General features: G+C 45.7%; 3 protein-coding genes across 3 annotated transcripts; 2 read left to right on the top strand and 1 right to left on the bottom strand.

The window, feature by feature from the left end:
* Positions 1–28: 28 nt before the first annotated feature.
* On the bottom strand, positions 29–27,899 carry T265_02435 (hypothetical protein; the record flags this gene model as incomplete). The annotated part of the gene is made up of 20 exons (XM_009166684.1): positions 29–1,822; positions 1,998–2,258; positions 2,520–2,679; positions 3,848–4,092; positions 4,548–4,679; positions 5,126–5,437; positions 6,082–6,348; positions 6,443–6,667; positions 7,426–7,749; positions 8,027–8,214; positions 9,350–9,488; positions 10,527–10,673; positions 10,721–10,811; positions 11,519–11,691; positions 12,725–12,802; positions 12,848–13,078; positions 13,123–13,314; positions 13,351–16,310; positions 16,356–16,502; positions 27,860–27,899. 20 exons carry the CDS (start codon positions 27,897–27,899, stop codon positions 1,097–1,099), a joined length of 7,038 nt encoding a protein of 2,345 aa, XP_009164948.1.
* T265_02434 (hypothetical protein) lies at positions 25,176–25,364 on the top strand (the record flags this gene model as incomplete). The annotated part of the gene is made up of 1 exon (XM_009166683.1): positions 25,176–25,364. One exon carries the CDS (start codon positions 25,176–25,178, stop codon positions 25,362–25,364), a length of 189 nt encoding a protein of 62 aa, XP_009164947.1.
* Positions 27,658–27,879, top strand: T265_02433 (hypothetical protein; the record flags this gene model as incomplete). Its single annotated transcript, XM_009166682.1, has 1 exon — positions 27,658–27,879. A coding segment is annotated over one exon (222 nt), but the record flags the coding sequence as incomplete, so codon positions are not given.
* Positions 27,900–27,988: the final 89 nt, after the last annotated feature.

Raw genomic sequence — 27,988 nt, 5'->3', positions numbered from 1 at the left:
TCAACCGCAAAAAACTGACATGAGAAGCCTCAGGAGTTAATATGAACAATGCAGTACCACCCATACATACCTAGTTCAAGAGCTGAAGCCTGGCGGAAAGAAAACGGGACCTCACAGAGACCATGAGAGCAGCATCACATGTCCATTTTAATCATGGACGGCAATACCGTCGGTTCTTGTATTGATCTTTATTCAAGTACTAAACCGATGGATGATGTGAGTAACAAAGATCTAAAAATCAAAGAAGCAGAGGTATGATAAGGCAGGGGCGTAGAACGACCACGCCGGAGAGAAACGGGTTCAACAGCATATGGTTAAGAATCAAAGGGATGAAAACGTGGGTCTGAAAAACCGACGGAAGGGCAAAAAGCGAGACGTGGTGGATGGAACTACGCAGGAACTGGGTCATTCGAAGGACAGTGAAAGCCACAACTAATATAAGCGGGGACGAGACATATCCGAGAATATTGAACAGAAATGCATACATGCGTAGAAGCTGTTCTCATGAGTTGAGGAAACGCTGATCATCTCACCTAACAAGCGACGAAACCATCAATAACGAAAAATTAACCAAAAACGACGAAGTACTTTTTACAAAATACAAAAAAGAATCGTAACATCCTAGACAGCTGGAGGAATAACGTTAATTTCAAGTGTGATGGCAGAAAAATGCTGAAAACGTAGAAGCGTTTCGAAAGGCGCGTTGTGACAGTGACCAGCTAAGTTAGAACAAGAAGCTAATATACGCAAATGTAAATCAAAAATAGGGAATCAGGGGAGGCAGAAGGGTCACTCCCACTCGAGTGTGCGCTGTACTGACACCCGGATGTAGATGGACGGCCAAGTTGCGAAAAGTATCGAAACAGTCTGAGGAGCCGAACAGCAGTGACGAAAGAGAAAGTGTAACACGTGAAACCCATCCCCTGTTTCGCTTTCAGTTCAATAGGGCAGGAATAAAAGCACATAGACAATTTTAGAAAGCAAACGCATGGATGGATAAAGACCCGGGGGTAATGGAAATGAGGACAAAAATCAATGTTGAAGAGTCCAGCGTGTTGCAAAGGGAACAGGATAAGAATCCTCAGACATAACTGTTTCATTTCTTACGCCCCAGAGTGAGGAACTTCTTTTTGCCGGTGGCCGCAGAACTGCTGCCAGGCTGAGGCTCCGGTTGAGCACCAGAAGGTAGAGTGGCAGCTCGACCACCAGCACCGGAAGTAGACTCCACTTGTTCAGCTGGAAGACTGGCTACAACAGCATTGATGGCTTGAACCCATTCATGCATCGACTCGTCGGAGCGGGCCTGGAAAAGCGTTTCACCACCGTTAGCCAGCTTCAGGCGGAATACGAAGCGACGCTTAGTATAGTTGAAAGCGGGAGCTGCAGAGGCTCCTGCCAGGTTCACGGGGGTTTCGTGACGATATAATTCACCTGGTTTCTCTTTTGCTAACCGTTGCTCCTTGTAAGCAGACAAGGTTCCTTGGGAGGCAGACAGCACGAAATAAAGATCGTGCCACGATCGTGAAGGTGCCTTTTTACCCCCGCTTTGCCATTCGTGTTTGCGGGTGAGCAATCCCTCAAAGTCACGGGGAGGACGACCAGAGTCCTTACTGTCGCGTGCGCGCTTAGGAGTGGAAGGAACTTGACCAACAATCTCTCGAGTCCTTTCATCTAAAGTCACTTGTTCGGCTTCCGTCACCGGTACAGTGGGAAGTGTAGGTGGCGGCTGGAATTCACGGATAGCCTCAGCGATTCGCCGCTCCTTCTCGGCACGTCGAGCGGCTTCCGTTTCCGGGGTACGTTCTCTGGCTTTCAGTTCCAACTAAGGGAGGAAAAAAAGCACACGGAATGAGCGCACCACCTAACGAACACCGCTGAAGCAAAACACGTGAATGTTTCTCGCCAAAGGGATCCAGTGTAGCCCCTTGCAAGAGTCGGAAAATTTTGGAAACCGTCAAAACGAACGGGTGGAGGACGCCAAACCAGTGAGAACTCACCGTTGTTAGTTTTTGGAGTGCAATAAAGCGCTCTTCCTGAGTGGCTGCCGCACGCTCAAATGCCAAATGTTTCTTCAGCAGAGCCAGGGTTTCGTCCAGTGTCTCACCAAGATCTTTACTGGCAAGGTACGGTTCTTGCGCCATCAGCCAGGCTTCAGCAACCTCAGCATCACGAGCGAACTGATAAACTTCCAGCAGAAGCTGAAGGGTTTCCCAACGCTCAGTCCACTGATCGATCAGTTGAATTCGTTCAGTCACCAACTGAAAGAAAAGACTCCTGTTAGTAGTCTCGTCAGAAGACTATTATTATTATTATTTATTACTTCAGCTTGACCTAAAACGACTGGATCTTGTGTTACGACTGGTTTACTGAGTGTCCGACGTGTCCGGAACAGAGTCGGATGCTGAACTGAATAACCAAAAGCCTTCGAATCGCACTACGGATTAACCTAAAGACTTGCCTGAAAGTGACATGGTAACAATGAACGAACGGGAGGAATGTGCGGAAATGGTCCTACTAACCTGTATGCATTTTTCCCGAACCTCTTCTTCCCGAGGATGTCGTCGATTTAGCAACGTTCGACCTAAGCTCAAGCAAATGCTGAAGTTTTCTTCTCGAGCATCGATCTCCGCCTTGAGGCTACGGTGATTGTTCATCAGCAGATCGATACCAGAAACATCTCTAAAGCAAAGAAGAATGGGGAAAATCGATAGAATTAATCTGAGTCGTGGTAATGCTGTCGGAATCGGTAAGTTGGAGTGGATTAACCGTTGTTCAGATGTTTCCAAAAAGGGCTGTTTATCATGCACGGTGACAAACTGTTAACATCGCGTGCCAGGCAATAAACATTTCGACTCTGGATGCATTTAGCCAGATATCAAAAACTAGAACTCGAAACAAAGTGAAAATACTGAGTTGTATGAACTATTAGTGAGTGTGAGAAATCAAAGTACTTACAATTGAGAACGCTGCTGCCGAAATTGCAATCGTGCGGCAAAACAAGTTGCAGAGAACTTAATAAACCGGCGACTATTTCATATTGTACGGGGACTAAGCTACTGCCAGAGGATTTTTCACAACCAGGGCTTAGGAATTTCCCTGGGTACCTAATCCCCATAATGATTCTTGTAACAACCTTTACTTTCGCATCAAGCGTGTCGCGAGGTAAGCACTTGTCATCCCTACCGAACAATAATTCGCTTATAAACCATATAGACAGGGTTATGGACAACCAAGTTCCTTAGCAGTATATCACTCCCCGTAGCGTCCACATGCTGGTTTTATGCAAATCTGGGGAGTGGAAAATTGAAGGGACCAGCAATGGCACAACAAAAGTACATAGTATCGCTGCATGAGCCTCCGGTAGAGGTTACATGTTGGCAATCTTAGCAAGTCAATAAAAGGAAAAGCAGATTCAAAGAGCATGAAAATGATATCGTGTAATAAAGTTGCGCAGTAACAGAACCTTAGATGATCCATCGATTTAGAATTATCATAAAGGGGCGTTTCTGTTGCCACGTGATTGGCGCTGCGCAAGTGCGTGGAACAGGGAGGCACCACCAGATTTATGTCATGCATGTTAGTGTACACGCTTCTAGTGGGAAAGGACGGTGCGTCCGTAAGTGAACTATATTCATGTAGCCGGAAATGATAGTGTAGAGTACACGTCTGAAAATATAAATTAACTCTCATAAAGGAGCCAGTACAAGACAACAGGAACACTTGATTTGTTCACAGAGGAAAATCAGACAGCGCATTCGGTAATCAACACTCACATAATTACTGATCTAACTAGATTCTATAGTCATAGACTGATATACGTACAGCCAAAAACAGTGGAGAAACCCACCTCGGTTTTTCCTTAGTCGCCATCTCTGTTCGCATGGTTTCCATCCACATGCGAAGCTCGCGTACCATAGCGAAAAAGCGATGGACGTCGGCTGCATCTAGAAGATGAATCTTTCGTTGTTCTGTAGAACACTGGAGTTGACGCCATGCATGAATAACTTCATCCCGGCGATCACATATCAACCGTTCCTTATCGCCAGCATACGATGGCAGCAGTCCATTGGCAGCCTCTATTATTCCCTCGACCTGGAAAAGGAATATTATTCTAATAGGTGTGATCGGAAAATACCGGTGCTACGTCTACGCACGAAATAGAACATATTTCCATGTGTTTTGCCAAAACACCAGCACCACTACCACCCCTCCATAGGCGACACTGATCAGAGGCCATATCCAAAGAGGGAAGGCAGATAAATAGGGCAGCGCGAAATCGCCTATCAAGAAGGAAAATAAATCTGAGATGACAACAGATACTACCTCCCCAAGTCATGATGGGTTTCGATGCGAAAGCGGATCGATCAGTCCAACAAATCTATCCTATCCCAAATCTCAGTAGCTGGTGGGTAGAAATAATTTAGCGGGGAATTACACGATGCCTTACGGAAACTTGTTCTTAAGGGAATCATTAAAGACAAAGTTACCAAATTGAAATATGTCAAGTGTCAAATATAGTAAAAATACGAATCACATTGGAAACGCACCTGGGACCCCAGACGAGAAAGATCATATTCAAAAGTAGCATGTTTGCGTTGAAGGGCAGCCACTGCTTTTGCATCACGTCCCACTTCTTCCGGAATGCTACTAGCTTTTTCAGCAATACGATCCAGAACATCCTAAAGGAGGAAGGTTGAATACAATGCTGCATATACTGGATGCGTACGAGGGGATAAACGACAGATACAAACCTATTAAATGAATGAACGCGGAGTTCGGTCTACAGGGCAAGTGTGTCAGACACAGATCCTGGCTTCTAGGGTTGATGGATTAAATGACATATAACTCAAAAGTTGACCAAAGCGATAATCATGTGAATACAACATATGTACGTAGCAAATTGTGACAACAATGTGTTTGACATGTAGAATCTTTTACTACTTATCCTTCCTTCCCTCGAAAACAGGTGGACTCAATGTTTACGTACCATGTTGTTCAGACATATCCACAAAATGAACGCTCATATTCTGTAGTTCAAAGTCCATAGTTTACTCTACATCCCGTTAGAGAGGGAAACAAGGAGAGAATGCAAAGAACCAACAATTCTAGACGAGCAACAACATACCTGACAGTCAGACAGAAATTTGTGCAGATCCCAGGCAGTCTTGAGAAGCTGTATACGTGTATCAATTAATTCCAGCAAATCAGCCCATGCTTCATTCACGCGATCCTTCCATCCAGCGATTTCGGCGGCTTCCCCATGACCCTGATCGATGAGTGCATCACAAAGCTCATTGGCAGCTCCGATACGGTGTCTGCCCAACTCACTAGTTTCCCGCGCGAACTCAGCAAACCGTTCTCGTAGCAGACAGCAGTGTTCGTAGTCGGCACCAAGTTCATGGCTACTGGCAACTGCGATGCGCTCGGCGATCCAAGCCTGATAGGGGAAATAAGTAAAGGTGAGTGAGTCAAGAAGTGTCATTAGTATGGGTAGCACGTAGTGTCGCCATGGTGATTATGGACCAGTATCCAGGTTGATGAGCACATAAGCTGAATGATGGTACATTTGAGGATACGGAACAGCTCGTTCAGAAGGAATTCTGGTGTGTCCCATGCGCCACTGTCAACAAGATTAAAATGCCCCTATATGTATAGTTAAACTAATCTCCCCCAGGGGGACTTCTGCCTGTAGAGAGTTCAATACAGCTGTAGAGTTCGTGGAGGTCTTACGTATGTTAATGCCCGCTAGTGAAGGCATAAGACTGAGTTCGCACTAACGTTTTGAATAAACGGTCGTCCAAAAACACTGATTAGTTATCAGTTAGTTATCCTAGGGTGTAAGTGCTTTACATCTTTAAGGTTGAAGAAGAAGAAATTCACTATAAAAACTAAGAAGTTAGGTTTGTTTCATGCTGGTGCGAAAACTGATAATTTTGACAGCGCATGACTCGAACACTGTGGGAGTAAACAGCGGGAAACCAAAAATCTAGCCAGTAGAAACGCGCAGACAGAACTATGCTGAAGAGAATTATACCATATCACATACGTCGGAATGAGCATACAGATGACCATTAAGCCCACCTCCAAGTCCAGAATATCTCGCAACAGCGAGTAAAGTTTGAGAATTTCCTCCAACCTGGCCCGACGTTCCACGCAGAGTTCACGTAAGCCGGCGTACATCTTATCCACACGAGCCTGTTTAATCGCTACAGCCTCAGCCTCAGGATGATTGGCTTCTAGCATGGCACGACTGCGTTCACCCAGGTTTCGGATCTCAGCGGAATAGTTTTCAACGACCTTTTGCAGTTGCTCGTGCCTCTTCATTGCATTGTTAGCTCCTTGCTCATCCTAGACAAGAATTGAGCGGAAACAAAGATGGAAAAGTTAGTCCCTTGGATGAGAAAGAATAAAATAATCTACGAGGGAATTCATAGAAACAAACCTTAGCGCGCTCTTCACCCATGAGATAGAGCTCTTGTTCGCCCATCCAAGCTTCTGCCTCGCTGGCGTCGAATAGATATTGTTGAGCAACTTCGTTTTCTAGAAGCTTCTGATGTCTGCTTGATACGACTTCTTCCAACTGCCCCCAAAGATCCCACAGTTCATCAATCGCCTTGCGGAATCTATCGCTTCTTGGATGGCCTTCTTGAATCATCTGCTCACCTTCCTAAAAATAGAAGTAACCCGGATAACGTAGTGACTCCTCAGATCGTGACCGGTCACAGGTACTAACTGTGAAATTAAAGACATGGCAATAAAGGCCTTAAATGCAACCTGATCAACTGAGAATTACTTGTCATCGGTAAAATATTTCGATCTTCAGAAGATAACTTGATATCCTTAGCTTCCAAAAGCTATTATGTTGACAGGTAAAACAACGGCCGCGTTCGGGCACATTAGTACATAAACTGAAGCCCATCAAAACTGACGAGAACGGGAAGCCGTAAAAGCAAGCAGCTACTCTTTTAAATGCGAAGCACGTCTGAAATGCAAAGCTGATCTTGAGAAGAGGAACTGTTGGATCCGAAGGTGAAACGTTCGAATATGACTATCGGTAGTCTGTAGGTAGAAAGCTATCTATTAATACAATAATATCTTCGTTAGACGTCACTTCCTGTTGTCATTCGACCCTCTACAAATGAATTACGACTAGATGCTAATGCTAATCAAATTTGTCATATATTAGGTAGTTTATTTGACAAACAAGCACTTCCTTATGAAGACATACAGCGGTAGAGTAGCGAGCTATGAATGCACCACCATTAACCTGAAGCATCCGCATGCCACGACTGTTAGAAAGGAAACTAACCTGGCAAACGGAATCTATGCCTTATGAAGACATACAGCGGTAGAGTAGCAAGCTTTGAATGCACCACCATTAACCTGAAACATCCGCATGCCACGACTGTTAGAAGGGAAACTAACCTGGCAAACGGAATCTATCCGAGGACGATGGTTTTCTACCTCGTTTGCTAACATGCGATGACGACGCAAAAGTTGCTGTGCCGCCAACAGTGAGTTGCCCATTTTGCTCGAGTCCTCGATAAGCGCAAGTTTATCCTTTATCCAATCCTTCTCGTCTTCGATGTCACGCAAGAATTGACGTACTCGTTTCTGTTTTAACAGTTTTTCGCGGCGAGAAGCAAGTGGAGCCTCTAATTCCGTAAGCCGAATGCGGACTTCCTGATGGACTTGTTCAAATTCTTCCTGACGATCAGGATACTGTTCTTTGAGTTTCTCAGCATGAGTCTAGAACATACAATGAAGCTAAAAGTTAGAATTCCACTACAACAATAGGCTCTGTCAATTCGAGTGACTGATTTGCGCTTTAAAAACACATTGAACCGCCTCACATACAATGAACGTACCATGAGAAAGTGTAGGATAGCACACATGACGTAAGAAGTGTCTACGGTTGCTAATGCCCAAACTAGCTCGAGCACAACGGTCGTTCGACAATTTGTAATAAAAAAGGAAAGCTTAAGGAAAAGTCAAACTGTTTAGACACGAAACTGAACTGACGTACAGCCATATCTTCCAACATGCGTCGCTTAGACTGGAGTTCCTGATCCTTACGATCCTGGTCTTTCAAATGCTCATTTAGTTCAACAAGACCGATCTCCTCGGTCACGTCTTCTGTGGTAGTGACGATCTGGGTTCTGACTTCCGTTATCCAGGTCATCATCGATTTGGCCGTCTCGTCAAACAGGGTTTCTGGAGGGAAATAGAACAACTTCGAGTGAGAAAAACCGTCTAAGCCTATCAGCACTTAAAATGACAGATAGTGTCCTCTCCTAGGGCAATCTCCTCTTGCATTGATCATTTATGCGGAACTTCGCAAATGCAATGGCAAATTTATGGTATAGAAACTATCCTAACCTTCGGAGCGATCAAATATTGACCAATTTCCAACACTGTGCCTCTACAGGGAAAAGCGCTAATGCATGAACTGATTGGTTCACCTTACATTTTTACATCCAGCAATCACATCCGTGACTGGTGTGCAAAACAAAAACCCCTTCGAACAACATGATTATAGGACAACCTTGCTTGTGTCAATCTATGACTCCAGATACAGGTCTCCCTGGAATAGTTGCATGCGGCCGGTGGACGCTCAAAACAAACGCAGAATCTGAACCGAACCACGATGCGGTTTGGGATCTTCGCCGTGAAGTGACGAAACACAGTAGCTACTATTATCCTCTACGACAATCCAGTCTCGCGGAGAGCACACCCCTAGCGATGCTATTTTTCAGAACCTTGGGGACTCCACATGATGTTGAGGTGCTGCTCCCCTAACCGCTACAGCCATTACCGTTTAATCGCTCGATCTGGGGACAATTTTTTCAGTTTGCTATAAGTTCTAGTTTACTTCACGACACTCACGTGAGCAACTCGGATGCACATGGGGTAAGGCGGTCGCGAAGGTCTCGAGATAGAAATCGATATGCAAAACGTCACTGACAAATGGGACATTACTAAGACGCTGGTGTTTGGTAATGCACCTGTTGCGATTTCTTCATTAAGATCATCTGGGCATGACTGAGAAATCTAACGTCACCTCTGAGATTGCCCATGACTCGACAATGGCAATCCCGGTTTTATAATGATTTCCTATTAGATCAAGCCAGATGGGTTGCTGAAGTAGAAAAATGAGGATGTACTAGTAAAACACAATACGACACACGAACGAAGTGCTTAATAGCAAAAGAAGATAATACAGAAATAGAGGTAAAGGAGTTCAAAGGCGCTTGATAAGTGAATACCCAAGGTAGTGTTGGCCGCCCAGGTTTGCAGTTAGTGGTGGCCAAGCTTGAAGAGGATATATATGCGCCCAACCTGAACTTACCCCGGTTGGCATCCGCCATCTTGGCACTCTTGTCAGCTGCAGTAGTTTCAAGTTCCACCCACTGCCGCTGAAGGGCTTCAATGCGCGGTTGAATTTGGGCTTCGAGCATAGGATGAGACTGCATGAGGACTTGACCTTCCTATCAAATGAAAACATATTTAAACGAACTGACCGATTCTAAGAACAAACATATGCTCGCCATTGCTGCTAAGTTAAAACGCCGACATCATAAAATTAAAGGTAGGAACAAAAATATTGATAAAGATGGGAGCTGATTAGATCTACTCCTAGAACCTTAGGTACCGCCGTCAAAACCGTAACATTTCGACTTTACAACATACTGCCACGTGCGAAAGAGTAACACACGGTAGTAGACTAGTATCCACAAGGTACTGTACATGGCTAGCGTAAAAATATGCGTTAGTTGAAAACGCACTTCCCAAGCATGCATTGGATGCCTACCTTCTAGATTCGGTAAGTGGCATAACCTACCAGAGGCATGCCATCTGCAAGCACAAAAAAGCATGACATGCAAAATAGCGAAATAAAAAGGACAGCTGCTCTAAGTAGGGATAAAGAATCCACATTGTCCCACTTCTTGATAGACGATGGAAGTAAGGTTGAATGAATCCAGGGTGGATGGTTGGGTGGGTATGCATAGTTCATGATGCAGCCAGCTACAATGTGCAAGCCATACACTGATTTTAGTTGTCGTCATTAGTGTGAGGAGACATTTATACATAGATCGGGTAGCGAAACATCACTGGGCGATGCCCACATGTACCACCTGACACCTTGCGATTGGCACATCCCGTATCGGGTGTCCATTCGCAAATAACAATCACTGAAACGACTAGGTTCGTTAAGTATAAATTACAAGCAGCAATGATGACCAAATGAGCCTCATCCATCTCCACGATTATCACTTTGACAGGGAGTCGTAATCAATACATAACAAACCCGATTCCATAACCAAGAGACAGCTAGTGTTCAATTCTTCTGTTGGCGTTACGTTGGAATGCCACATATTAAAGGGCAAAGGATCATAGAGGGATCACTATGACCACTTCGGGCAGACGTGTTCAGTAAACGAAAATTGACCCTGTAACGATTCGTAATAAGTGTGGTTATTCCTTCTGTGCAGCTGACGTGTTGAAACAGATGAATCAAAGCATACCTTAATAACATCGGCGATCTTATCTTTATTGGCGTCCAACTCTCCTTCGAATGCTTTAAAGCGACCATACAACAGGGCAATATTCTTGGCCAGGGGAGTTGGTTGTTCCGTGACCGCAACTGCTTTCTCTGTGAGCCACTCCTCGACCTAAATACACAAAGTTAGCCGGACTATAAAAACAGTGAGAAACTTACATCATCGACCTCCTGACAAAACTGTTGGAGGTGTAACTGCTCTTCTAACGCTTCTTTCCGTTCAGCAGCACGCTTTTTCAAGGACTCCCGTCTAAAAAGTGAAACATAAGTCTGCGTTTTTAGTTGTTGACGAATGATCCCCCCTTTTCAAAGATCTCTTCAATTAAGTCTCAACAACCGTTGGTTCTATCACAAGTCGATAAGCCCAAGCCACCTACCTATTCGAATTCCTGAAGAACAACAAGCCAAGGACCAACATTGAAGTTGCAATCCACAATAATATGTTAATTTAGGGAGAGCCAGTGAAATGAGACATGAAAGTCCACAAACTGGATGTTTATAGTGTTTACACAATGTAGACTTGCAGGTGCTAAATTTGTAGTAGTGTACGAGGCCGGTTTAGGCGAACGTACTGAATATGAGATATCAAATTTCAGGGGAGCCCAATTTCGCGACCCACCGCCCTTTGGAATCAGATACAACCAAATAAGACTTTGCGAAATGAGAAAATGTCCAATATAAGGACTGACTGCTTCACTGCGTAAAAACAGGATTTTCAATGGGAATTCGCATTTTTTCGACTGTACCGTAGGTCGCTGGATAGTGCCAGAACCTCATTTGATTCAACAGTGCTGTTTGGTGATCACCTCTTTAAATGACCACCAACTTAGAGAATGAAAGTGAAGTTCTACTTCATACTTCGTGACCACTGTGACGTTGCGGAAAACGGTGGGTAAAATGTTGAATAGTGTGTGGAAATACAAGTGTTGGTGTAACAGGAGAACCAGATTCACTCACCGACTGGCGAGCTGCTCACATTTCGCCTGCATTTTCTCCACAGGGAATATTTTTCTATCAATTAGATCTTGACCCTGAGCTAAAACGTGGTCAATGCGCTCGTCATTTTTGAGAATCGATGCTTCCAGAACGTCCCATTGTCTCAAATTCTCCTCTGCTGCCTCCAGAGAGGTCTAGAAAGAAGCCGTTGAATGAGTATGACATTAATAACAGACACGTATGTTGAAAGATAAAAGCAAATGAACTTTGTCTGTGTTGAATTTAAAAAAAGATATAGGCTGCTATAGCCATATGATGAAAGCAACAACTGGAATTCAAAAGCATGAATGCACGTGTTCAGATAATGAACTCTCGGACAGCAAGCACAACGGAAATGGAAAGATCGCGAGGTTAATGGTGGCCCACAGGAATGTTGCCAAGCGAAATTTATCCGTTGTGGCATATACCGGGTGTAGCAACGTGGAAATCACTCCGGGAATGTCCACGGAGAAAGGCAGACGTCCTCCTTGGGCGAATCTTTATTCCTGTGTTTATACCTAGGAGTGGCAGACAGGCCCAGTAACCTCATCCCAGAAAAAAGGATAATTAAAAAAGGTCGGCCTCCTATCCAAATGGAATTTTTATACTAAATCGTGGCTGAGCAGTGGTGTTGTGGCTTCTTGAGAGTCCGAAAAACGTCGAACGTAAACCACCCACTACCTAGAATTGGATACCTCACGCTTGACAAAAGCAGTACTGTTGAGTGAATATAGTTGACTGCCTGTGGCGTTGAATCAATCCGACGCAACTAAAACCTGCCGTGAGCTACTCAGTGGAACACCAAGCAACCGACCGACCCAGTCGGTCAGTATCGTTAAAGAAAAGCTGACAAAAAGTGGGATTTTGTAAGCGTCAGAGAGGAGTGCCTGGAAGAATAACCAAACATTCCTGAAAGTGAATGGTAGTTCTAGGATATGTGTACAAGGATCGATGTATAGCTTATATTTTATTCAGTAAACAGTTAAGAATTAGGATGTGAGGTTACTTAAAACAAATTCACCAAGCGCTCACGCTTTTCTATCAATCTTGGGGGTGTTAGATACAACAAGCGGCCAAGTTCGAGGGTAAACCAGAGCCTTAAAACATCTCCGAAGCAAAGATTCTTGTTTATCGTGGTAAAGAGGTAACACGGGATGAACAAACATAGCACAAAAACGAGCAACTCACCGGCGTTTCCTCTTTGGCAACCGCTTGCTCCAGTTTAGCAAGAACAATATCTGCCTGTAAAGCATCTCGGAAGAAGGTCTAAAAGGAGATTAACGGCAATATCACAATTGGGAAGAAGCTTACATGGGCCTCAACATTCTGACTCAGTATTTCACCACGTTTGGCATACATATTATGCAGCGCGTCCCAGTCCTCTTCAATAAGGTCAAGTCGCTTGGCAAGGTACTCATATTGGGCATCCGTCTTTCCCTCAGTTTCCCGTCGACCAAAGTCCATTAGGCGGTGGAAGTCAGCTTCGTATCCATCGATTTCGGCACCCAGCTGTTTGTGGTTATCAACCAATGCTTCTGCCTCCTAAAAACACGAGTCATGTAAGGAAACAAGCGGATAACACCAACCTGAAGATTGTTTGGTATGTCTTCTGACGCCACGTCGGTTTGAGTTCGGCGTAACCACATTTGGAAATGATCCAGATCCTGTAAGAATCGCTGGAGCTCACTGGAATAATTCAGTCTGTCATCCCTGTCTTTTAGCATTTCTTTCAACTCGTCCCATAATTCATGTATTTTTGCTCGTTCAGCTGAAACAACCTAGGACCAAGTAGTACAAACACAGAAGACACTTACGTTGGCTTGTTCTGGCTTGGCTTGGCACAATTCTTCAGCCTGCTTATCCAAATGCTCAACTTTTGCTTCGATTGCTTTCAGGTCACGCTGAAGACCTCCAAGGCGGCGCTGTAGCTGCATAATACCGCTGAGATCATTACCCAGTTCGTCGGTAGACTCCACTAATTTGGCTTTCTCCTTGATCCAATTAGCTGTCTCCGCACTTTCTATCAAGAATTGATTATACTGATAGGCCAAATCAAGTTGCCGTTTTCGGTTGTCTACCAGATCCGCCAACTGGTTCCAGGATGCATTCAATGTGTCTTGTTGTGCGAGTATTTTCGAACCATCTGGGTGATCAGTAACAAGCATGCCTTCTGACAATTTGTTCACGGACTCAACCTTCTCGGCGTTCGCAGTCAACTCCCTTTCAAAGCATTCAAAACGATGCCGGATAACTTCAAGTTCCAATTCATCGCTGGGGACTAAAGTTGTTAGCAGTCTTTCTTTCTCCGTAATCCACGTACGCACAGTGTCAGATACGTCAAAAAGCTTGTACATGGCTAGCGCATCAAGCAAACGCTGCTGTCGCAGCTTGCATAATCCGACGACATCAGCGTAATGTCTGTCAACAGCATCAAGACGACTACCAATGGTTGCCGCATCACAATCTGGGTAATCAGACACAGTGGCTGCCTGCTGATGAAGTTGGTCAATCGTCTTCTGGTACTCGTTCAGATTGTCCATTATTTCTTGGTTGTTCTTAAGTAGACTTTCAGTGGTCGCTAGTTTCAAACCAACATCCTCATTACTGACGGTCCGCTGTTGCTCAGCCAACCACACATCAGCATCATCACAATCGGCTAATAGCTGGAAGAATTCTTGTGACTCCATCAAACGCTGCTTACGATCTGCTGTCTGATCGACTAACTGATCCCAAAGCTGCTTCATTTCACGCATATGCTGCTCAATCTGCTCCTTGCCTAAATTACCTTCTTCGATTAACTTATCACCATTCTTCAGGGCGTTTTGTAAGACTCCAAGGTGAACCGTGGAGTCCTCTTCTATCGCCTTATGCTTACGTAAAAGGCGGCCGACGGAACTGAGGTCATGTCCCAAATCTGGACTGGACATAAGCTGACTTTTTTCCTTTATCCATTCTTTCTCATCCTCCATGTCCCAGAAGAACTGCCACATTTTCTTTGAATCCTGCAAGCCTTGCAGACGGGCGTCTTTCAAGTCATGAAGCTCTTCATAAGCAGCGCGCAGTTCACGGCCTCGCTCTTGTACAACATCTGGTTCAATTGGCCTGTATGAGCCAACTTCCTGTGGGAAAGCGCAAGTTATGAAAGGATCCGCCTGCTGAAGCACTTGCTCCATACGACCACCCAACACTCGTATATCGGCTTCAATCAATGCGTGCTTTTGAATAAGATCTTCAACACCCATTAGATGTTTCCCATAATCAGTAGAGCGCAATCGACCCTTTATTTCTTCAATCCAATCCATCAAGTAGCTCATTTCTTGGAAGACATGTTGTAGCTGAAGGCTCAGGTCCAAGCGATGGCGACGAAGTGTCAGAGAGCTAATTAGATTTCCCCATAATGCAAGGACGTTATCGCGTCGGAGTTGGACCCGTTCAAGGTCATGATAGTTCTCTCGCTCAAGTTCCTCGGCCACATTCACCATGGCGTTAACACGCTCTTGGTAAGCGTAAATGTCGGTTTCGATAGCCTCGTGCTTCTTTGTGGCAGCCTCTACTGCTGCAAGATCTTGTCCAAAGTTGTCCTGAGCAACTAGACGCTGATTGTCAGTTAACCAAGCTTCCCTCAAACCAGCTTTGCGATCGAAGCGGGAAGCAAGTTGCTCCAACTTCTCTTGTCGAATTAGCTCATCGCGCAAGGCAAGTTCACGGGCATGTTCTGCCCTTTCCAGTTCTTCCCAGGCACGATTGATATCAGAAATAAGCTTTCCCTCAGGGGGATTATAAATGGCTTGGTTATTCGAGCGCATACGACTACGTATCGTGAAGAGGAGGACCTCCAGACCACCCTTCTCTTCAAACTTTGGAGGTTTGTCAGCTGTGCGGTAAGTATTAAATCCAGCTAGTTGATGTTGGACTCCAGAAAGAGAGTTGGAAAATGTACGATTGTTCAGCAATTCGATGGTTTTTTCAATCCACTCAAGAAGGTCAGACGTGAGTTGCTCATATTGATTGATCATGTCCTCTGTTTCTATGGCTTGATTCACAATTTTGCCGATCCGTTTCGAGTGTACGGTATCCGCCTTCATTTTGTTGAAGTAGTGGTAATATGTGACAACGTAAGTAATAATGGACTTCTCATCCGGCTGCTCTACACAAACATCTGACGGGTCCAGCAGAGGTGTAAGGTGTAACCTTTCTTCTGCCACACTGAAGGCATTTGTGAGGTTTTTCATCGGTTCTGCTTTAGAAAGAGCCGCATAGTTGATCAAGTCAGGCCGATGCTTGTGAATCAGAGCGTTAAATGCCAAACCATCACGCCAACTTGTGGTGAAGTTTCGAACATTAACGTTCGGGTAACCAGCAGTTTTCATCTGACACCATAGCAGGAGTGCATCCTTCGCACAACGAGTCTCACTGGTCATCTGTTCCTCAACCACGATATCCTGTATTTGGAACCGCAAAATGATAGTCCAAATAAGGCCAAGTGTGAGTCGTGGGCTGCCATCGACAATATCATGAGCACCAACATTTTCCAGATGTACATGTTGGTCACATAGGAAGTTTAACGATTTGTCCACGTTTTCGAGACAGTGGATGCGCATTTTGCCTCGAGTGGGCGGTGGAAGGCGCTCCCCCGAAAGTATTTCAAGTAGTTTCAAGAGCATTTTGCCATCACGTAGATCCAAATACAGGTCTTCAATACTGCACGATACAACTACCAAATGTGAATTGACCCATTTAGTGAACGTCTTCTTCTGAACAATTTCACGCTCATCTGAAGAGAAGCGGAAGTGTCGGTGAAAAACTTAATGAAACTCACCAGCAAGCGCTTTGATGCGTGACCGTTCGTATAATTTTGCGGTGCTGTTTCCACTCTCGAAATCGTCTTCATCCGAAGTGTAGTTGATATTCGGGATGGAATTGGGCTCCCAGTGCAAGTTCTGATGAACTGTTTGGATTTCCATTGCTGCCGAAACATACAAATAAGGTCAGAGTAAATGGAGATTACGATGCTTTAAATCGTTCGGCGCACAGGAAAGATTCGTGACGAGTGGTAGCCATCAGCGTTAGATCAACTGAGTAAAGAACTCACCCACAAGAAGGAATGCATGGTAAGCCAACAAAAAACCATATTTCATTTCACACAAGTAGTGGCAGCCCGTTACTCACTGAACAGTGAGAGTGATGTTACCAGGTCGCCGAGGAATGGTGATCAGCTGGCACCGACATAATTTCGTTCGATACAGATCTTTTAGACTAACAGTCAGTCCAAAGGTGCCCGAACCGAGATAGCTCAAAACTGATGCTTCACTACCGTATAACCATAATTTACTTGTTGTGAAAAAAGGAGTAAAAGTGGATGGGGAAAGGACTTAGTGCTAGCTTATCACACTCGTCCCGATGCATCTACAGTTACATTCACTCAGACGATCTGCATAGAAACTGACAAGAACGTCACTGGCATAGATTAGCAGCTACATCTTGCAGCGCCTGCAACCATTCACAAGGACACCACACGGACCCCATTCAGGAAAACGAGCGCACCCCAACTTTTACTAGTCGTTCCCATATTCCTCCACCAGGTCAAAGGTAGGCCACCTTTTCTGCTTGCGCCACTCCGAACTGAGTATGGAAAACAGCACTTTTGGGCAAACCACATCGTGAAATCATAGGGGAAGATAGATGCGATTGGCAGATATTTTGTAATGATGACACACAAAGCAGGACTCCAGTTGGCAAAGTTCACAAAGCAGGGCTTTGGTGGGTTCCTTTTATTCGCCTAGCAAACGAACAGTAACCCTAAAGAATGAATGATGGTACACTCAACCCTCCCACCCGGGTGACATCAGCCTTGACAGGTAAAACCACATAAATGAAACGGGAATATTTTGCTCCTGCGTGGTCGGCAGTAGATCACGAACTCGTCGTCAGTTATGTGCTGACGTTGAATAGTCATGTTGATTCTAGACTGTAAAAGGGAGTGGGTGGTAATTGAAGGCCCATACCTACTGCACAAAAACATCAGAGAAAGCCCCTAAGGATGGCTGTCAGTTTGCTTCGTATTGCCCAGACAGTTATCTGGGCCCAATGAACACCGATGTGGGCGGAACAGATTGTGGCCAGATTCTCGGAGATTCTAACCAAATTTTTTGAACTTATACCTGTTTGCTTTAAAAACACCCAAAGCTCTATAAAAAAAACGCCAATCAAATTGGACCTGGGTGAACTTCTAAAAGTATGTGATAGCGAAACCATCATTGAAACGGAAAGACCCTAGATACGAAGTATTTCGATACTGAGTCCATTAGTGCCAGTTTTGCAAGCCAAGAATTAAGACACGAAATCGTTGACAGTATTAGTAACGCACAAGATAGCATGGCTCCAAATCAGTTACGGAGAACTTACGGGTCTTTGACATGTTTGTCGCCTACAACAAAATTGACTCAAACGGAGTAACGACGTGTGGGTAATTGTCAGATTAAAAAGCATTACGGTTGAACACAGGACAACAGTCATGGATATGCTCACAGGCGCATAAACCGTTCAGCTGTAACACCCTTCCAGTGCCTAGCTGCCATGCCACCCGAAGGGAGCACGAGGGATGGAATACTGCCAGGTTGCCCAATCCTAGACAGGGGAAGCCGAGAGACAGAGGTCGGGTTTGAACCACGGACTTTATGGTCAGCAAATTCGTGCCCTCACCACTTGAGTCATCTCTCGCATTCTTGTGGTCGTCAAGTGCTACGGTAAACCGCTTATGTTCTATGGTGAGGATGACGATGGGAATCATTCGAAAAACCCGGATTCTACAAATTTTTGTTGGACGACAGGTCATTTTGACGAGACCCTTCCAGGAAGGTCAGATAGTGAGACAAGGTCGAGTGTACTGGTATGAGTATGGGAGTGGGTATGAGTTTATGGGAAATCGCCAAACAAGCAATGCCCAATACGGAAACCTGTTACTGACTACGGTTTTTTAGAGGGAACCTCCCTTCTAGGCAGTGATCTAGCAAGTCATCTCCTGGCCCCTTTAAATTTGGCGAAAGGTGACGTTCTTTTGGAACCAAATTTTATGACTAATCAATATAACGACTTACGTCCTTGTACGTCGGTTTTGCCAAAGCTCTAGACTGCATTCCCTTGCTCCGCTGCCGAACGACGCATACTCAGTGAACACTACTACCTGAGTCAACATCGACTTTAATCCTTCCCCGACAGATGACTGACAGACTGGGATAAAATAGCGACGAAGTGAACACGTTTGCTTTTCGCGATACTAAGGCTAAGTACAATCGATTTTAATTAATATTGGCTGTCAGGGTGAAAAGTAAGACGGAATAAAATCCATAAATAAACGGGCAATAGGTTCACTACTAAGACATGGCAATTCATAGGCAAAGAAACTCAAAAACAGCAATGAAAACTTACTTCGGTCTGCGCGAATGAGGAGCAACTATGTTGCAAGCCAATGGTTGAGGGTCAGTTACAAAGACATGGGTTACGCTAAACTAACTTCAGTCTGCTTCTGTGTACACTTAGGCTGAACTATCGAACAGCTACTACCCTATTTGTCAACAAAACCCGACTCTCCACTGCTTCTGAGTGTCCTTCACCGATCAGATATGCATTTAGCTTGACAATCAGTGTTCAACACTGATGCTCCGAAGCCATATTTATTTAAGGCACAATTTACTTGAAAGCCTTATTGGGGAAACAAAAGTGGATGTGGGGGGGGGTCTAGTGGTAACCTACCACAATCATTTCCAGAGGCTTACATTTCCAAACACATCGTACGGTCATACCACAATACTTATTCTGACGCTTCGTGTTTTATGGCATTATTCTTCAAGACTAAAGCGCATGCGTGTATTTCCTTTCGCGTATACCTGGGAATGAATGTGATTTCTCAAGTGATGGGGGGCGAAATGGTTCAATGGTTAGGGCGCGAATTCACTGACCGGAAGGTCCATGAGTTGAACCCGACCCGCCTCTCGATTTCCTGTCTAGGTTTGGGCAACCTGACAGTATCCCAGTCCTCGTGCTTCCTTCGGGTAACATGGCAGCTAGGTACCGAAAGGGTGCTACAGCTGGAGGACTTTTCCTCATCATCATCGACAGCATGAGATCAGTGTTCAACACCGATGCTTTGCTGCCGTACAACCATAATTTATTTGAAAGTCTTATTGTAAAGAAAAGAATAAAGGTGCGCGGAAGGGATTTGGTGCTAGCTTACCACAATCATTCCGAGGTGCCTACACCTCCATACGTCCACTCAGGCAACCTGGATAGAAAGTGACAACAAGAACGCAATCGACATCAGTTGGCGGCCATATCTTGTAGTGTATCCAACGAACCGTGACCCAGCGGGGGTCAAGCGATCCCCATCCTGAATGGCGAGCAGCACCGACAACACCCAAGCGTTCCGCCAAGTTAAGGGTTGGCCAGCTGACTGCCTCCACCACTGAGTCGGGCAAGGAAAACAGCATTCTCTTCGGCAAACGGTGGTTCGGCATAGGTAACACACGTCCCAAGCAACGCAGTTTCTGGTGCTGGACACATTCTTCAATGGAAGTGCCCGTTACACAACCGAAAACGCGCTTTCTAATTGTCACGTTACTGATACGCCGTTACAAACCCACACGAGCTATGGTTCTGAGACAACGGTTGTCGAACACGCGAAGACGTGTCAGTTCCGTTGATCGAACAGGCCAAGTCTCATAGCCATACAACAAAACAGCCCGCACGGTAGCTTGATACACACGTCCCTTCAGATTCAGGGATAAACCGTCCTGACGTCATAGGTGTCTCAAACTAGAAAACGCGACCCGAGCCTTGCAGATTCGTGCATTCACCTCATCTGTCACACTACAATCAAAACTAATACAACCTCCAGTACCTCTCCGTGGATTTCAAGTGGCGCGTTCAGTGACTGCACGTCCACGAACTTGACCTTATACTTCGTGGATGCAGTGTATACCAAAGGACGGGATGACTTTGGTCAGTTCATTCAAAAACACTTGCAGCTTCTCCTCCTCTTCGAAGATGAGAACAATGTCGTCTGCGTACTCCAGATCAACAAGGTTTTCGTCAAAGGCTATTTGAACACAGGGGTTTTGGAGACCTTCCAGAGTTCGTCTCATGATTTCACCTATCGCAAAGTTAAAAAGGAATGGAGAGAACAGACATCCCTGACGGACACCACTTTGTGTACGGGAGCTTTTGAAGAGCTCTCCGTACACTCACGGTCGGAAGTCTGAGAATACAAGGAACGTATCATGTTTACAAACTTCCGGGGCATTCCTTGGTGGGCAAGCGTGTCAAGAAAAACAGACCGATCAACTGAGTCCAATGCGCCTTGGAAATCCGGGAATACCACAGTTGTGGGTCGCTTATACGTATGGCGTTGTTCTAGCGCCCGACGGTGTGACGAAATCCCGCCAGCTGCTCTCAATTCAGTGTCTCACGAACCACCGTAAGGCGATGTAGCAAAATTGACGCCAATAGTCTCGTTACGACCGGGGTCAAGCTGATCCCTCTGTGGTTACCACACTCATTAGGAGCCCTCTTTTAAATGGGTACTATCACCGACTCTACCCACGTTCAAGCAAACAGATCAGACAAGCGTTGACTGAGGACTTGGCCCTCGTCTTTGAACAATGCGGGTGTGCTTGCACCTTGAATTCTCGTTTCTGAGACACAGCACACATCAATCCCAGGCGAGTCCAGTGTGAGTGCAAGAGCAACTTGTTGCTTAAGAGTGCGCACATTGAATGCGGCCAGGTAGACAGGGTGTCGAGGCTTGAAGATTGATTTAAACGTACCTGACGATGTCGGTGCCATGGGACGAGCATATTCTGCACGCAAAACCGATGCACGACGAATGGAGTCATCAGTCCAAAGTGCTGGGCCTACAAGATGAGGGCTATTAATGAGGTGGGGAAAGGGGGAAGAAAAAGTATGTGAAGGAAAAAGGAGGGAGGCATCGGCAATAGCCTGTTTTTGCTTACGCGCCGTGCTGTATGCAGCAAGTAAGGCGACCCGGCTGATGGCACCACGCGACGGCCGATGAGGCATGCGTTTATTCGTATATGTGCAGTTCATCGTTGTACGTGGACTGGGATACTATCAGGACACCCATACCTAGACAGAAGGATGATTGGGGTCCTCAACCAAAGCCTTTGGCTCCAAAGCCTAACCGCAAGGCAGCGCTGTTTGGCGGGGAAATGCACATCCATTACCATTTCTACGGATCAAGTCGTCACATGTTCCAACCCCCAACCTGGAGGACCAGGAGACTGTGTTCATCAGACCTCTAGCCATTGATCAACCTGGTATGAGAGACCCTACGAGTGTCGCGGGGACACCCCCCAGTATAGCTCAATGGACCGCTGAGGTGCGCTAATTTTCACGCCACGGTTAGGTCCAGTCTCACGTCAGTATTTAGTTCTTTTCTCTAATTGCAGAAAATCATTGTCCAGCGATAGTTTAATCACGTTTGTCGCCAGTTGTCCATCTCGCGGCCAGTGCAGCCTAAATGGGTTTCCGCCGTCTTCCTTGGCACAGGTGGTTGTTTATTTTTCTTTGCTGCGACGGTCAAGAGACCCCTTCAAAACATTTTATGCACGGAACCCGGTTTTTGGATGCTGGGAGGTGGTACAAAAGTGCTGATATCGCTGATGTACGGAGATTCCTCTGTTAAGAAAATTAACAACTAGTGTTTCGATTCTGTTTTTGGCAGTTGAACAGGCTTCCCACTTTGACTGCCAGAACCAGCAAACCACCAGCGTGACGTGATTGCCAAGTCATTATCATCAAGTTCGTGCAGTGCAATGATCTCTCGGGCTCCTTGAACATTAGATATGTTCCTCAAGGGCCAATCACGCCAGAAGACCGAAGAAAAGCCAGGTAAAGTAGCAAGCCCTCGTACTGCAAAAGTTCAGATTGCGAGGTAGCCTAAGGGTTAAAGCGTTCTCCGTGAGGCGTTTCTTAAAACCGAACAGCAACTACTCCAGAAAAACATAGATGATGCCTTCTCCAGAAGCACCGGTTAGAAGAGGTCTGTTCTCAAAACCGAATGTCGGCCGCCCAGAGCTGGAGCGACACATTACGGCGAAAAAATCAGTAGCCCAACGACAGTCCAGCCTTACCTCCTGCGCCCCCGAGATAGACAAGCCGAGCCCGTAGCCAAGCAGCTCGGGCTGCGGTCAGGATACTGGAGCGAAGCCCTTTATTTATCCACTGCATCCAGTGCCGAGCTTTTGAGTACAAGGCTCACGGTCGAGCACATCAAACAAATCCCATTCTACAGTCTCGATAGCCAAACTCAGCCTTGTTTGCCGGCCAACCAGAACCCCTCACCACCCAATAACCAGCCTCTTAGTCTACTTATCTGAGACTCTTCTGCTGCCCATCGAAATGAGAGGGTCTTTGAATAAAAAAATGATACAAGTAACGCTGTACTGAATAGAGTCCGAGTTCGTTGACTAAGTTTGGAGGAAACAGAGTTGAGTACCCTGTTTGAATTCAGCGAGGAATTTCCATCAGTAAATTACACTCTACAAGGAATCCACTTCTCCAACGCGACAAGGCACCGGGATCTAGTTGAATAGCCCGACGGCCCTATTTGAAAACAGGAGTCAGTAAATTACACTCTACAAGGAATCCACTTCTCCAACGCGACAAGGCACCGGGATCTAGTTGAATAGCCCGACGGCCCTATTTGAAACAAAAACAGGAGTACTTCGACGTCAAATCCGATACTAAGGGACCGAAGACGTCCTGAGGAAACTGTCGTCTGGTAGCGCAGCATCCAAGTTGTTTTCTGATGTGTTGATCGATTAGTGAGACACTCATGAGAACTAGAGTTTTCCTTTGTGGAAGCAGTGACGGGTGCCTCAACAGCACCATTCCTCCCAAAGATCAGTAAGGATGGTTCCTTTTACCGGGAACTACGGAGTACACGGAAGACAAGCGTGTCCTAAATTCTCATTGGATAGAGCCCATCGGGTGTCTAGCTTCCCGTCCTGGCAGACGGTGTACAATGTGTCGTACATTAGACATTTGGTGCTCCCTCGCCACTCTGTCGCTTGTTCAACTGTCGATCACTTTCTGACTTCGTCACCTACTATTTCTCCCCTGCTCCGCTTGTCACCGTTTATCCATTCCCATCACTTTACCAACCTTTATACCGATCTCAAAGGTCCTCGTCGAGATAGGGGCGTCTCCACAAGCAGTAAGTGATACAGTCAACAATGCCACAAGAATGTAGGACGGTTGAGCGCGACACTGAAAAGCGGTTTCCGTGTTTCTGCTCGAGTTGACTTGATGTTATCCAGTGGGAAGGGTTATTCCCGAGAGAGTACTTCGGACCATTACTCTGCGCACAAAAAATATTACACATTACAAACGGCTTTTCCTGTGCAACCGCAAGCCTTTCTCAGGTAGGTCAACTCTTCAGTGTTTACTATCACTTGTTTAATGCGCCAGCATGTTCGAAAGATCCACTGACTTGGGGAGTCGGGCTACTGGAATTGAACACAGAGTAAGCACAAGTACGTCTTCCAAGCGGACAGGAGTCTGCGTGATTTCGACATCTAGCATCACTTAAAGGCACTCAAACTGAAACTCCAAAAAACGAAAATCCCATTCAGGAGAATTCGCGGGTGCGGTTCACTTCTAATAAAAAACATGTACCTCGAAAAGAGTTGGCTAATCCGTGACAGAGGAACAGCAAAAAAACGCGGGAATACTATTTGCCGACCAGAGAACCATAAGCACGTTCTTTCCAGAGGAAAGATTGTTACATATTATTATACAATCTCATGTCTTACATCATACATCAATTGGTCACTTGATTCGCTATAGTGTATATCTGGGCTTTTCAGGTAAAAGCCTTCAGTTTTGTCTCCTGCCGACATGAGTCTATTGTTTGCCTGTTCCAAGTTCTAATAGGCCCTGTCCACGGAATCATAATTTGGGTTTAAGTCCGACAAACAAACTGGGCGAATTGTGAAGGGATACGTCTTGCGCCAAGTGAATCAGACCACTGAAGCCTAGTAACTAGTATCTGCCCACTGGGAAACGCCACATGTCGTTTCCAGGGCCATGTATGCCAGTTATTCACCAATGTTCCGCTATGATGGAACCAACTTTGTCAAAGTGAGAACCAAATTGTCTGTACACAGAAACATCCTAAACAGTATCACTTTTTATGGCAGCAGTACGCTTTGGTCCCTTACTATTGTTTTTCGCGGAGCCATCTATTCAGGCACCCGTAGCTTTGTGTAATTAGCAGAGCGAACAAGTTCGTACTATTACCAGCGCTGTTTTCTGTACCTACTTCATAATGTCCACTTAAAGGTGGACAGAAATTGACATGACAGAAGAGAATAAAGGAAGTTTGGGTGCCATTCGCCTTCCAGAATTTCGTCGGTGACCGTCGCTGTGCATGAGTGGAGATGTTAGCCGAAACAGCGGGTAACCGATATTTGTGGTGTCCATATGCTACAGGATGTTTGTGTCCGGCTGGCCCCAATTTCTTTCCCAGAAAGGCTTTATTCAAATAAACTGACAGGGTTATGGGGCAGTGAAGCAGCAGGGCCTTTATCTGGTGTTGCTGTCAATGATGATGACTTTAACCATGATTGCGGTCAACGTGGGCGACGGAGCCGAAACCACAGTAAAATTGTCAGCCACGTTAAGTATGAAGTGGGGTTGTGTGAAGTCAATTTTCAGCCCAAGGGATGAGCAAAAACAAGGATGTGGTCCTACATTGAAATTTCGACGACCTGGGGTTGATACGTCACAAGATGCCATTGATCCGACTTGAATAAAATCGAAGAGGCGGATGGAAAACCCTACAGAAGTTGATATTCTACTTGCAAGATGAGACTAAACCAGTGAAAAATTAGGTTGTTCACGTGAAACGCCCAGTGTTGAACACTACGTCTGGTAACTCGCATATAAACATTTGAGCCTGGAGGGTTGAAAGCTGAGAGATAACTGCTCAACGCACAATGCTCCGAAACTATAGGCCTGTTTTTGGATGCACTGGGAATGGATCTCTACGGATAAGATCAAAATACATTAATTCGTTCAGTGAAAAGCGACCTGAAATAATCTCAAAGATGAGGGTCCGAATGTTCTGGTTCTGCGGGATATGCTGTGGACGTCACTGCACACGCCCACTCCTAGCTGTCAAAGCCTGGCTTAACGCATTCCGAATTTCGACTTAAATATCAGTTTGGCTGTGAACTCAAACGGGCCGACCCGTTGGTACCAGTGGAAGCCCTCCAAACGTCATGAACCAGGATTCGACAGACCACTTCCGTGAATTGGCATAAACAATGACCGGGAGCATGTTTCGAGACTGTCTAGTGCAAGGTTTTGGAGATAATTTCATGCGGGTGCTATGAGTCGACAGTCGCCTTTTACCTATTAGTTGTTTATACGGAACGGACGGAGCTGATAGCGGCCGTTCCCAACCCCTTGCGCAGCTAACATGATCGAGCGCCTGACTCCAACTTATCCAGTGGATCAATGAGTCCACAAGTACAGGTCCTCGTATCTGCGGGGTGAGGGCCCAGAGAGTGGACGCTGGAACAGTGGATCGGCTCGAAACCTCTAAGCAATGGCACTAATACGCTGGAGTAGCACCAGAAAACGGGCTCGCCAGGTAGAACCAAAGTATGTACAACAGGATTACTGCCTTCTGCTCCACACACTAGTGGAACGTACGGTAGAATCACGGTCGAAGATCTCAACATGAATAGCAATATCGGATGTTGATGATAGTTTGCGAAAAAGCCAGAAGTAAACAAAGGCACTCTGTTGTCATAGTCTCAGTCAGAAATTAATTCCCGAAGCCTCTGCAGTGTTATTTTCGCTCTTAGCCATTTGCGCTGCAACGAAATTCTACTACCAGTCTGCTTACTTTGAAAGAAATTGCGCTATCATGAACTGGACAAAATGCCATCTATTAATGAAATGTGCCCCACCTACCAGGACGTGAAGCAGGGCGACAGAACCACTGCCGCGATAACTAGGTGCGGGAGAAACGTCGGAAAACTGCGCGCGCCTAATTACCGCCTTGCGAAATACCGCCACCATCTTAAGTTCTGATGGATATAAACAACGACTGCGCTTCGTTGATTGGAGGTTTCAGAAGTTTTAATAATCTTTTGTGGGCTAAATATGCTTCAAAATTTTGTATAAATTACGTACATGATTATTCGAGACTGAAATCCCGCCGATTTCCCCAATTTAGCGGTTTGGAGGTCTGATTTTGTTCAGGATCCGGCAAAGTTGCTATCAGCGGCCTCCTGTGTGGCTCATGCCGGGGATCGTTCCACAGAAACTAAGAGCATCCTCCCTTGGGTCCTATCGGACCTGAAAAATAAGGGGTGCCTGCAGCTCCTTACCCGTCTTGTATCCTCCAGCGACTAAAGACAGCACGATCAAAGTCTCCGACTTGGGTGCAGCGGTTTAAAACCCAAGAATCCACTGAGTTTCACTTCGTGAAAACCCTTATTTAGTAATCACAGAATATGAAAAATTGAAGCCTCTGATTGCCCTACACTTTCGATGAAACTCTACATCAAAATACTGTTAGTCTTCCTTTTTTCGGAAAAGCTATTTTTCACCCGGTCACTCCCCGTTGAAATTTCAAAAGCAGGACAGCGCAAGATGTTGGCAGACACCCATTCTTGGTGATCGACATGAGCCCATGAGTCAGGGTCTTAATTTGTCGTACTCTTCATGGCTTCACATACGTATCCACACATAACATGCCACCTGAATGGACACTACACCTGCTCCGACAGAACCGTTTTACCATATTTCTCCCTTTTCGTATCCAGGCTGAGTAACCATTATGAGAGCACCAGTCTCCACTATACAGAAGCCGACCCTTACAGGTTGTTCGATTCAATGCCCGTCTTTTGCGTCCACGATGCCATTACCAGTACGAACTTCTCATCCGCCCTTCTGTTTGCACCTTCATGGCCGTTTTCCACATGCATGAGTAACAAGTGAACGATGGCTACCCGCGAAAGGCATCACATCCGATATGAACACGTCTGTGGTTTCATAAACCAGAGAGAACTCCAAACGAGTGAACCATAATGGAGCATACAGAACATGGACCAAGCTCATCTTCCGCCCAACTCCTTTACTTTGTATCCAAACCTCACACACGCCACATGGCGAATCAGCGCACACCCAGAAGGGCTCATCTGGCCCCCACGGGCGTTGCCAAGCATACGAAACCACAGCAGACCCCCGAAAATTTTCCACCACCTGTCAACCGCGACTCCTTCACCTCACCTTTGCTTCTCTTGTTGTGACTTTCTGGTTGGTCGTACATTTTGTATGTGTCCCTTGATTTCCTGCTCCACCCTCTATGGTACACTGAAAGGAACGGTAACTTCACAGTCCTTTATGGAGTTAAAGGGA

Source organism: Opisthorchis viverrini, assembly GCF_000715545.1.
Source record: "Opisthorchis viverrini unplaced genomic scaffold opera_v5_30, whole genome shotgun sequence".
NCBI lineage: Eukaryota > Metazoa > Platyhelminthes > Trematoda > Opisthorchiida > Opisthorchiidae > Opisthorchis > Opisthorchis viverrini.
The sequence above is the reverse complement of the archived record's forward strand: the minus strand, read 5'-3'. Positions and strand labels throughout refer to the sequence as shown.